At 30.8% G+C, this 12,980-nt stretch overlaps 1 protein-coding gene across 1 annotated transcript in view; it reads right to left on the bottom strand.

Moving 5' to 3' along the window:
* The window catches only part of LOC127728517 (5'-AMP-activated protein kinase subunit gamma-1-like), a 243,756-nt gene extending 231,921 nt beyond the window's left edge, over window positions 1-11,835 (bottom strand). Inside the window, exon 1 of the mRNA XM_052235932.1 lies at window positions 11,665-11,835. Coding sequence (XP_052091892.1) covers window positions 11,665-11,763 — 99 coding nt within the window. The 5' untranslated portion in view covers window positions 11,764-11,835. The remainder of the gene's footprint in view (window positions 1-11,664) is intronic.
* Window positions 11,836-12,980: the final 1,145 nt, after the last annotated feature.

Raw genomic sequence — 12,980 nt, 5'->3', positions numbered from 1 at the left:
ACCTTCCACCTTCTAAAATATAAAGCTTTTAAGAAGTGAGCTAACGCCGCCGCCGCCGCCGCCGGATCACTATCCCTATGTCGAGCTTTCTGCGACAAAAGTCGCAGGCTCGACAAAAAACTGAAAAGGAAGGACAAGTCTGCAGCAAATTATCTACTAGTAATTCATACAACTCCATGATTTTCTTAAAATTTGATTTATCCAATTTTTGCCTCTCAAATCCAATTATTCAAAGAAAACTATAAGTGGTCAACTTTACTACAACATTGTAAATGTAATAACATTATAACACGTTGTAGACAACTTTATCTCAATGATTAACAAATAACTTACAACTACAATATTGAACTGTCAGTCACGATTTGTTTTTCTGAAGGTCATCCCAAAGTCAAGCTTTATCATAATTTTGCATATATAAATGAACTTTATATTTCATGTTATCTTGAAGAAATGTTTGTACATGTACTTCAAATACTTGAATCAATTATTTAAAATATAAATAAACTTTTGATTATTAGTTAAAGTGGCATAAGCTACAATTTTTACAGTATAATTTGAATAATTTAAGTTGGTTTTTTTAAACATTTACAAGAGTTGAATGGGTCTTGAATTATAATTTGCTTTTAACAGTCAATTTGATTCAGTCAAGTCAAAATGAGTTCAAAAAGAATTTTGACATATAACTGTCTTGCAAATAAAAATTTAACCACATGTCCATTTGCATGCAACCTAAGATGTGAACTCAGTTGGAGATTGATTGTGCCTTTGCTCAGGATGTTATTAAAAGTATGGCACTCCTGAAAAAGTAAAACTAGGTAAGTTTTAAGGTTTGTGCAATTATTGATATTGATAACAGACAAAAATGTAAGAACAAAATGCTGCCAGTTCAGAAGTTAATGAACGATGCATTAAAAGGCATGGCAGATGGAAGTCTGACACTAGGCTATATTGCTGACACTTAAGAAAAAAGACTTTCTGTATCTCAAGAGTCTTGGGTTATAGACATTTCTACTTGTATTTCAACCCTTTCTTTGTATGTTTTCTAGCTGTGTGGGTTATCTGCAATATGAATATATTGTTTGTTTGGTGTAAACCTATATATTTAAAGGAAAAGTTAAGGTAATTCAATTCACCTAGCCCTCTATTGACAGTACAGTACGTAGTTGTTAAGATTCTGATCAAAAGCTTAATGCTCTATATGAGCAGAAATTCTGTCTTGTTTGACCTGAAGGTAAATTATTAATGAACTTGTATTTTTTGACCTTGTAAGATATACAAGTCACCTAATTGACCTTGTACATTTAAATTACAATAAGTTAATCATAGTATTTCATCTTTGTAAATAGAAAGTTAATGGTCTATTGAAGATTTCAGCTTATTATTATCTCATTTTTGAGGTAAACTTTCACCTGTAACAAGACAATCAACCTGTTTTTATAACTCTTTTTAATTGTTTAATTTTGTTGCATAATTCATCAGGTGGTTTATTTAGGTCAAAATTATTTACTAGTAGTTGTAGGTTTCATTTCTTTACACCAGTTTAGATAAAAAAAAACAACATTCCTCTACAATACTTTTCATGAAATAGTTTGAAAAAGAGCTCATATTTGTAACATTCTAACCCATTATAAGCTCAACTAATATGGGAGGTGAAATGGTAATACTCATACAGACAGATGGCTGACTGCAGTCATTTACAATAAAATATGCAGAGTTCAACAAAGCTGGAACACCATAAAAAAACATCAATGTATAATCTTAAAATAACAGCATCAAATTAAAAAAAAAAGGGAAAATAGCCAGGAAAATATCCTATGATTTTAAGCAAAACACATATACATAAAGCACCTAAATGTATCAGTACTTCATTAATCAATGATGTTTTTAGTGTTTTATTCAAACTACCCAATTTTTCACTTTATCAATAATTTGTTGGAAATTTCTAAAAGAAAATAAGATTTTAAATCAGATAGTAGCATCTGACAGTACAGTTTATCATACTTGTATAGTTAATGATACATGTACATGCAAGTTCAGTCTTTGTAGACTAATCAATTCACACCAGTGTCCTGTCAAATTATTACCAGTTCATATATTGTTAAAAGTATTATTAGAAAGATATAACAACTATCATTTCAGCAAAGAACGTAAATACTAGAGGCAAAACTACTTTACTTTTAATCCACTTTATTCAATTCTTTGGAAATAAAATGTGAAGTAATCTTTATTGAAAATAAAACAAAAATTTAAATCTGAATCTTTAAATTTTTACAATTGATTCAAGTAATCTGTACACTTCATAATATTTGTCTATACATTAAACAATATAATTTAACTTATAAATTGTCATTTTTTTTGAAAGATTCATAGGAAATCAAAAAAATTTTATTCAAACATATTCTCAAAACGTGGATGGGATTACAACTAAGAATCCATTTAAATGATGCTGTTTAAAGGAAGATCTGTTACTTTACAACTTATAAAACAATTTTGTATTTTTGGCCGATCTACAAAGAGTAGTTACAATCATTTTCAGTATTCATTATAACAGTGTTAAATTTGGTTTTGTGAACAAAAGGATAAACATGTTTTCTCTCCTAGCTATACAAGAATATGCATCCATCGGACTCCATGTCCCGATCTCACCCTAATTTCCATGGTCAGGGAACCGAAAAATCTAGGTCAAAACCCTTATATGGTGTATATTTTCCAGTTAATAATGAACATGTGTACTGAGTTTCAAGTTTATATGACAACAAACTACCTTAAACCAATACTAAATCTGATTTGGGCTGGATAAACGAACAGACAAACAGACAGACCAGAAATGTAATGCTGCTGTTCATCTTAGGCACGACAGAAAATTAAAATAAGTACAATAGACAACAAGTCAACTATTATCACATAATCACAGAACTTATAATATTCCTGTCCAAACCTCCAAATCTAATGGAAAAGACGAAATATGGTACATCATTACCTAGCTATTAGTACACACAATGGACACAACCTTACGCCAAGGAACAACTCTTTTTATTGTTGTTCCTCATCTCAGTCACATTACAGAGCAAAAGCTCATTCAAGATGGCCCATGACACTGGTTTGAGCAGAATTCTTTGCTAGAGATCAATTACACTACTTTCGAAGCACAAAGATGTATGAATAAATTGTCTAAATTACTCACATATTACCGTTATGTTATATATTAAGCATGACAGCCATTAAGGTTGATGGACCCAAATATAAGTCACAAATTTACATCTAGATACCCTGAAGTGGAATCTTCTATGAATTCAGTTGAAATTGGTTCTAAAGTTTTAGAGATCGTTGTAAAGTTTTTGAACAGATGAAGGAGGATGATACATGCCAAAGTTAGCAAAAGGTCACATGTTCCTTAAAGATTAGGTTAATAATTTTGTTTAATACATATATCTGAAATTTCCAAGTTCACCAAAAAAAGAATCATTAAATTAAAGCCTCTTGAAATTGTTCGGCAGATAATGATTCAACTTAATTAATAATCATCTGCACAAAATAACAAGCATAATTTCATATTGAATACTACCTCTTAGTAGTTACAAACTTCTTTCCTCTCATCGTCGAATGTGATATAAAATTTCAAAAAGACTTCAATATCTTCAAACATAATCAAATAAAGCTCAACTAAAATGTGTAAGAAAAGTGAAAAAAAAGTTCTCACCATGTCTTACTCAGACAGTGCTATACAAATACTCTATTATCTTACCACCTTATTTTAATTAACATTTTCATACAAACTATGAACAACTTTCAATAATGTCCCATCAATACTATGGTTCAAACGCAATTGACTTGAATTGTGCCATGATATGACAATTATACTGATAGAATAAAAAACTTAAAAACAAATGATCCATAGTGGCTGTGCTATATTTTTCTTAAAATCTGTTTGCTCCTCATATAATTTATTCATGTTTCTGAAATAGGATATTGTAACAATCAGAAAATCAGATTTTTTTAAAGGATTACTGCCACTTAGTCAATATTTAGTGCTAGACTGGAGATTGATTGATTTTCCTAAGTGACATTAAGCAATAATTCTTGTTTTATTTAAAATGTAATTTCAGTAATCATTATTTTACATCAAATATTTTTAAATGGTAAAAAGAATCTGTTTGATATAGCATTATATATGGCATATATCTCAACCGTTGTAAATTATTGATTGGAACAATTTTGCAATATTTGTTTAAATAAATTGTGAGTCAAGTTTTATGTGGAGACATGTTTAAATTAATTACCAAGAACAATCCGCCCTTTACACACTATAATCATATAAAACAGAATATCCTACATCACAACCTATTGATATTTTAATTGTATTTTTTATTCTACAGTATAGACATCTTGGCTCTAATAAGATATCCAACTCAACAGCATTTTTTTAAGTTTAAGAGATAATACATAAAAAATAATAACAGGAATTATAAAAAAAAAAAAAAAAGAGACAATACCAACGAACAATAAGATACTCCTAAAAAAAAATTGCAAGAGACCATACCAACCAACAATAACATACTCCTAAAAATAAATGGAGAATGTGTCTATGGGCCACAGATGCCCCCACTTGTAAATATGCACGAGTCAATGTACTAATTATTGACATAGCTTCATAACATTTGGTTGAGGCAAACTAAAGTTAAATAAACTGCTTCGCTGAGCACAGCTAGATACGCCCGCAGAGGTCCAACCCTGAACAGTTGGGACAAAAATGGACACAATATTCAAGCTCGATACTGGTCTGAATTTGGATTGTAATTAAATATTTGACATATTATAGGTTTCTGAATAAATGTAGACAAAGAACTTGAAATTGGTTATATGAAATGAATTTATATTCAATTAAAGATTTCTTGCTGTTGTGCAATACACTGTGCTGTTTCGCAATACTTAGTAAATCTGTTGTCAGACTATAAACAAACAATAACTTCTCAATGTAATATCAGAAATTTATAAAAAAAACTAAAGGGAAGTTATCTTAATAGATATAAATCAGTCATCAAAGCTTAATGAAAACTGCTCCAAGCACTTTAAGGATATTGTCCAAAAACTTGAAAATCAACCCTTTTTTTATGAATAAAATCTTATAGCTCGGAAACGTAAAATCTTAAATTTATAAAAATCAAAATGGAGCTTACAACAATAGATATAAACAATTTACCAAAATTCCAAAGTTTCATAAAAAATACTGAAAGCATTTTTGAGTTATTGTCCGAAAACTGGAAAATCCCCCTTTTTGTAATGAATAAAACCCCATAAATCGGATACGTATAGTCTAAAATTTAAAAAAATCAAAAGGGAGCTCATGTCGATAGAAATAAACAATTCACCAAAGTTTCTTGCAAATTGGTGAAATTGTTTTTGAGTTATTGTCCAAAAACTGGAAAATCCCCCCTATTTTAATCAATAAAACCCCACAACTCAGAAATGTAAAATCTAAAATTTATAAAATTCTAAAGGGAGCTTACATCAATACTGAATAGATATAAACAATTCACCAAAGTTTCATAAAAAATGCTGAAAGCATTTTTGAGTTATTGTCAGAAAACATGAAAATTCCCCTTTTTGTAATGAATAAAACCCCATAAATTGGAAAAGTATGGTCTAAAATTTATAAAAATCAAAAGGGAGCTCATGTCGATAGAAATAAACAATTCACCAAAGTTTCTTGCAAATTGGTGAAATTGTTTTTGAGTTATTGTCCACAAACTGGAAAATCCCCCCTTTTTAATGAATAAAACCCCAAAACTCGGAAACGGTAAATCGAAATTTATAAAAAACGAAAGGGAGCTCACGTCAATAGATATAAACAATTCACCAAAGTTTCATGCACATTGGTTAAAGCATTTTTGAAATAATGTCCGACATGTTGACGACGGATGGACGGACGGACAGACAGACGGTCAACGGTATACCATAATACTTCCCGTAAACGGGCATATAAAAACTTTTGGAATCCAAAAAATTCAGCAATTTTTATGTTTATAAAGGGACGTAACTCATGAACGGTAAAAGTGACACCACCCAATTTCGAACTTGATCTGGGTTTTGTGGTAATAAGCATTGTGTATAAGTTTTATAACATTTGGTTGAGGCAAAATAAAGCTACAGAGTGGAAACCAATTTTAGGGATGTATGAACGGTCTGGACAGACATGAGTAACCCTTAATGCCCCTGTCGCTAGCGGTGGGGCCATAAAAATACAAGAGACCATACCAACCAATAATGACATATAAAGATGTACCAACAAAAACAAACAACGGTGGTCCTAGGAGACTGACTTGGTACATGCACAGAATGTTGAAGGGCAAAACATTTTTACGTGTACACAAGCTGCCCCCTGTAAGTATCTAGACCATATCTTTCAATCACAAAAAAAATCAACCAGAATAAACATTTACTCCATTTATAAATAATATTCTTGATACAATACACAAAAATGCCAGTTCAATATCCATAAGCAAAAATAAGTAACATACTACACATATGGCTTAAAATGGAACCAGTACAAAGGTTACCTTGAAGAAGATTTCTCTTCTGAGGGACAACATATTACATAAGCAGAGAATGATATTACACCAATGCCCACACTAACATATAATATTCAGAAAAGTCAAATCTATTATATTCTATTCTAATTACAGCTATAATATGGAAATTAGGATCTTTCTGGTTTAATGTATGAAACATTATCAGATCACTTTACTTAAGTTATATCCTATACCCTTGAAATAATTCATAAAAAACATGCTAGGTGCTCTAAATTCAAACCAAATTCTTCATGGAAAATAAATGTAAAAAGAGGGAGAAGATACTAAGCAGTAAGGGGACAATCAAAGTCCAATAAGACAACGCTATCAATGACTTCAGTATGTACACTAAAGAGATTTATCCTGCTGAACTGACTTTAAATAAAGTTAGTACTAACAATGGACACTGCCCTTTCCTGGATCTGGATATCTATATCTTCACAGGAAATCATATACTAAAATTTACGAAAAAAGAGATGATTTTTCATTTCCTATTGTAAAATTAACCATTTGTAGACGGAGACGTTCCCTTGGTGTTTATATATCTCAACTTGTTCGATTCGTTCGTGTATGTAACAATTTATTTGATTTTAACGAAAGAAATATCTGTATTACTGAAAAATTATTACACCAGGGTTTTCCAATATCACAAACTTGTCCACACATTTACTGAATTTTATCATCGTACATGGAAATCATTTGTAAATATAAATCAACGTGCAGACATCTTATACGTTCGGGTATTTCACATCCCATCTTTATGGTACTATTCTATACAAAGCACAAAAATGTCGTCATTCACCTCAAAAGCTAACCAAACCTTTAAACAGACTTATTCAAAATGGATATAGTTACAATAATGTTGTCAGGTTATTAAAGATGTCATTTTATGGAATTAATATTGATTCACTCATAGTTTCTTTGAATCAGAAATAAACACATTTAAAATTAGTTGTTGGCATGATACGGGTTATGTTCTTCTGATATATTTTATGATGGTATGATACTAAACCTCTAACGGGAGGGATTGTGCTTGATTTTCATATGAAGTATGAGATGGCACCAGATTCTTCCAAAATTCGTCTTTTTTCATATTTTTTTCTGGAAAAACTTCCCAAATCTTTTAATAATATAAATATTAAAATGTATTTGAAATGTTTGAAAATGGGTTTCATTTCACTTGAGGTATATTGTCTCGTGAACATTTACCTCACTTTTATTACAGGGCCGTAACTACATTGAGGCAAATGCCTCATGTTGGAAAATTCAAAACAAAAGCTTGTCTTCATATCAAATTGTTTTCACGGCAAGTGTCTTGCAAGAAGCAAGTTCTGTTCACCCTCTGACGTAGCCCCTATTTTTTTAGATCCATGTTTCTCATTTATTTTTATTTTTCAGTGTTGATTGTCTATAATGTTTGTCGTTTTGTGTTTTATCCGTTCCCGGGTTTGTATTTTGTTCATTGATTTCTCCTTCTTTATGACTATTCTCTTAGTGTTGCATTCTATTTGTAATTTAGTAATTATGTTTTAAACTTGAGTTTCATTATATTTAATTAAGGACCTTTTGTCTATTACAAACTACTTTAAATTGTATCCCAGTTAGGAACTACATCAAGTTGTAATTGAAATGTGTTATAAAAACTGACTTGACATAGTTATATCAATGATAATCAGCCCCCTCTTAACTTAATTTGAAAAAAACATAATTGACAGGTACAGGTATAAAAGGTTTTTCTGCAAACTGAAACATTTTTTGCTTTTTCCTACATATTGGTCTTTTGATGTTGTCCCTAAAAACTAAAAGTCTTACACTGAATCTATATATTTTGCTTTGAAACCAGAATATTGTCAAAAAATTAAAACAGAACTTGCGTTTCAGATTAAGAAAGGGTCTGGGAAATGCGCATAATGCATGATTTTGCACCATTTTTTCTATAGCTTCTTGGGGCCTTCAGCGAACCCCAGACTCTTCGCTGATTTTTTTTTGTTTGACAACTTTTAAAACAGGCTAGTTACAGCCCAGCTTTAATACCTTGTACATATGCAATATATGCAGTTTGCAATTCAGAAGATTAACTGCCAGAGGATGATGATTAATTCTGGTTGACTTAATTGACTATGTTATTTATTTAAGAATTTAAAAATTTTATGTTTTCAAATATTATAAATATAATTGTGAAAATAAATAATCTGTCCCTTGTTTTAATGAAAATGAAAAATCATGCTTCAACAGTGCAGAAAATAAATAATCTGTCCTTTTGGTCCACAAAAATAAATAACCCATCCAAAACAAATCCTCCTGTGTGACAACCATTTTTCGCTGAACTAGTATACATTATTGTTTAGGGGCAAGCTGAAGCCTGCCTCTGGGTGCGGGATTTTCTCGCTATGTTGAAGACCCATTGATGGCCTTGTGCTGTTTTCTGCTCTTTGGTCAGGTTGTTGTCTCGTTGACTCATTCCCAGTTTCCATTCTCAATTTTAACAGCAGGGCAAAACAAATTACAAAAAGACAAACAAGTCCACAAAACACTATTCAGAAAACTTAGGAAACCATCAAAAACACCAGTGAAAAATCAGACTTCTTGCCCCACTAGTGGAACCCATCATGTTACTCTTTTTAAAATATGATGATGGTTCATATCAGGTGATAACGCATCACACAGTAGCAGATGTAACACTAAGACATCACCAAATTCAAAAACAATTAAAACAAATTCAATAAATTCTCTTAACTTGACTGAATGTGAACTGATTTCACAGTTCAGGGAAAATTAAATCTTAAATGAGATTTTACATAAATTTCTTTATAACGGTTATAAAGGTAAATAAGGATGCACTGTTGGAAATTGATTTCATAATGTATGAATAATATCAGTTTCTGTCTGATGACTTTTTAAAAAGCTGTTACTCTTCATTTCATATTGAAAAGTTCCAGATATGTTTTCATTGAATTTTTTAAGTACAAATATGTATACTATTATTACATAACAGGAATTTAGTGTGATGCACTAAAGGTTGTTTCAATATCTATTTCAATGTCCAGATAACTGATAATCATAAAAAGCAATTCATATTTCATAAACCAATTGTGATAAATGTTTAGAATCCTAAATAACATTAACATTAAATATGATCAGATAGTTTCAGAACATCAGTTATCAATTGTTTATAAAGTTCCTGAGATAAAGACAGTATAGTTGGGTGCTGTTTCCAATGATAACTCCATTAGTCTTGTGATAACTCCATTAGTCTTGTGAAGATAATAAATACTAAGTATTAGTACAGCATGAATCTCTACATCTACAGACAATAAGTGGACTTTGACCATTCAACCTAAATTCCATCAAAGACAAATTAATATGCTGTAAACAAAGTTTAACTGTCCTTATGTCACTACCTACAGTAATCTACTACAAACTAGAATATGTGTCCATTATCTGTTAACTATGAAATCTAGGTCAAAACCCTATTTATGTCTTCAAAAGTTCATATCATAATGAACATGGACACTAAGTTTCAAGTTGATGTAACTTCAAGGTAAACCACCTAAACCAAAAATTTACCACTGTTACAGGACAACACAAACAAAGGAACAGAGGGACAGACTAATGGAGGGATATATGGCATCAGGAACAGACGGACAGACTAATGAGGAATGGCATCACACACCAGAAAACTATACGAGGAATGGTTAGACAGACTAATGGAAAGATGGCATCACAAACCAGAAAACAATGTGAGGAACAGATGGGCAGACTAATGGAGGGATGGCATCACAAACCAGAAAACAATATCAGGAACAGACGAACAGATTAATGGAGGGATGGCATAAGGAACAGATGGACAGACTTATGGAGGGATGGTATCACAAACCAGAAAACAATATCAGGAACAGACAGACAGACTAATGGAGGGATGGCATAAGGAACAGATGGACAGACTAATGGAGGGATGGCATCACAAACCAGAAAACAATATCAGGAACAGACGGACAGATTAATGGAGGGATGTCATCACAAACCAGAAAACAATATGAGGAACAGACAGACTAATGGAGGAATGGCATCACAAATCAGAAAACAATATGAGGAACAGATGGACAGACTAAATTAAACAATACTTCATACTGTTGTATGCAGGTCATAAAAACTTTAATATTTGTAAATATGATCTGATTAAAAAGTCAAAAGATTCTTTTTTCTCATGAAATCCCAAGGTCATTTTATTCTGACAGTATCAATCAACGTTTTGGAAATAAAAGCTTGAACTGTGCAATCAACATTTTAACATTTGGCAAGATACAACAAATGCACAATTCAAGTTATTGTGGATATTTCATGAAATGGACTTTAACTTTCTTGGCAAGACTGAATTTAACGACCTGCTTGGGAAAGCTAGTTCTGTTTCTAAACAAATCACAAATGTTCTCTCTGAAGTTCTGAACTAATTACAGCCTTTTTCAAGATTTTTTCAGTTCCTTTTTAATATGATTTTTGCATATTAGTCTATATTGAGCAATAGGTGGCAGCCATGTTTGACGGCAATTAGAGTCATCTTTTATAATTGAAAGGTATCATTTCATAACAGTACTTTTTTAAAGAAAATTTCTAGTCAATTTAACCCAAATTTCCAGTAGTAGCAGCACCACAAGCAAGATGGGTAAAAAGAGATGTCTAAATAGCTTTACAAACAGTTCTTTGTATTTTTTTAATAACTTGGTTCTATTTGATGTCTTCATTGGTTGGCATTAAATGTTGTGAACTATATTTTTATTTGTTCTATTAATGATCAAGAGGGAGGGCAGAATACTGACAAATTTAGTTTATCTCATTGTTTCCCATTTCTTCTTCATACACTATTAATAGTTTTCTTATCTATTTAATTGCTTATTGTTGAATCTCATTCCTGGATACAGTTCATTGTTGAACAGACGTAGAGACTTTTACAATGTATATCTTTATACTAATAATTAACTGATTTATACATCAACTTTTGAAGCTTTGAGAGAAGAGTCTTGACTGAGAAAAAATAGTTAATTTTTTTGTATTGAGAGAAAATAGCTACCGTAGTTAAAAAAAATATATCACTTACCGATTCAATTCTGGAGCGTTGTCTATGCTGGAGGACTTCCTTTGGAGACATTGGACAACAAGGATCCCAGCTAGTTGACACTGTTTCTATCTTTTCCATTTTAGAAAATGATTAAATCCCAAAAAAAAACAAGACAAGAATGAATTAAATCACCAGATATTGAATTAAACTGATGTCTATTGAATTAAATCTCCATTAAAATCTTTCAATTATTCACTATATATCACACAATATTTCAAAACTTAAAAAATAAATTTCCCTTTTTCCTGAAGTTACAAATTGTCTAAATAAGAAATTAAATATGTTATTGAAAATCAAACTTGCATAAAGTTTAAACGTTTAAATTTAGTCGTGTTCAATCAATCATACTCCAAATTGAGAAAAATTGACACACTTCATTTTAATTATTGTCATAAATCCAAAACACTGGGAGAACATCATCTGTATAACTGCATTATGATATGGTGGTGTAAAAAGAAAAGGTTCACATCTGAATGACTCCTGTATTCAATAATGAAACTATTAACATTAGATAAAATGTTTCGGCTGTGTCAGCTTAGTATAGTTCATTAACAATTTCTTGTTTAATTTTTTACAGGTGATAAACAACAAGTGGAAAGGTAAACTTTGATTACAATTATAACAAATTACTACACCTATACGACAGGTAGACAGCCATAGTGGTTATGTCGTAATATTTGTTTTGCTATAGGTCAATAACGTCTTGCTAATAAACTTGAAAGACTTAGGTCTACTTCTGCTTCTGGCTCTTTCTTGCCAAAGTTAAACAATATTATAATCTGTATGCTGAAAGATTAATCTAACAAAATGTCACAATAAATTCTTTTTCCAGAATTTATATTAATGTTTATAACTATTAGAAATATATTTTTGACTATTTTCATTAGTATATACACATGCATGTTCTCCTGAATATGTTTTAAAAGGTTATAATTGTTATGCATGGACTGTTGAATAATAGATGAAACCTCCTTATGTCTAGGATGTGATATATATATAGATAATTTATATATGTTATATCTTGTGGCTTTGAATTTCTACAGGCAATAAACCACCACTCAAGAGAAACCAAAAGATAACATTATCCTTTTCCTCCTATTTTGCATATAAAAACAAGAGAAGATGAAATGTCACATTAAACCCATAAAATGCTAATCAGTCTTCTTGATAAACTGTTTTAACAAAAGGCCTGAATCATTTTTTTATCTAAATTTAATTTTTTGTTAATAGATGATACAGACCTGAAAGTTAAATTTATGGGCATAATATCTTTTATAAGGCCTTTGCTGTTAGGC

This window comes from Mytilus californianus, unplaced genomic scaffold (assembly GCF_021869535.1).
Source record: "Mytilus californianus isolate M0D057914Y unplaced genomic scaffold, xbMytCali1.0.p SCAF_2, whole genome shotgun sequence".
Classification (NCBI taxonomy): Eukaryota; Metazoa; Mollusca; class Bivalvia; order Mytilida; family Mytilidae; genus Mytilus; species Mytilus californianus.
The sequence above is the reverse complement of the archived record's forward strand: the minus strand, read 5'-3'. Positions and strand labels throughout refer to the sequence as shown.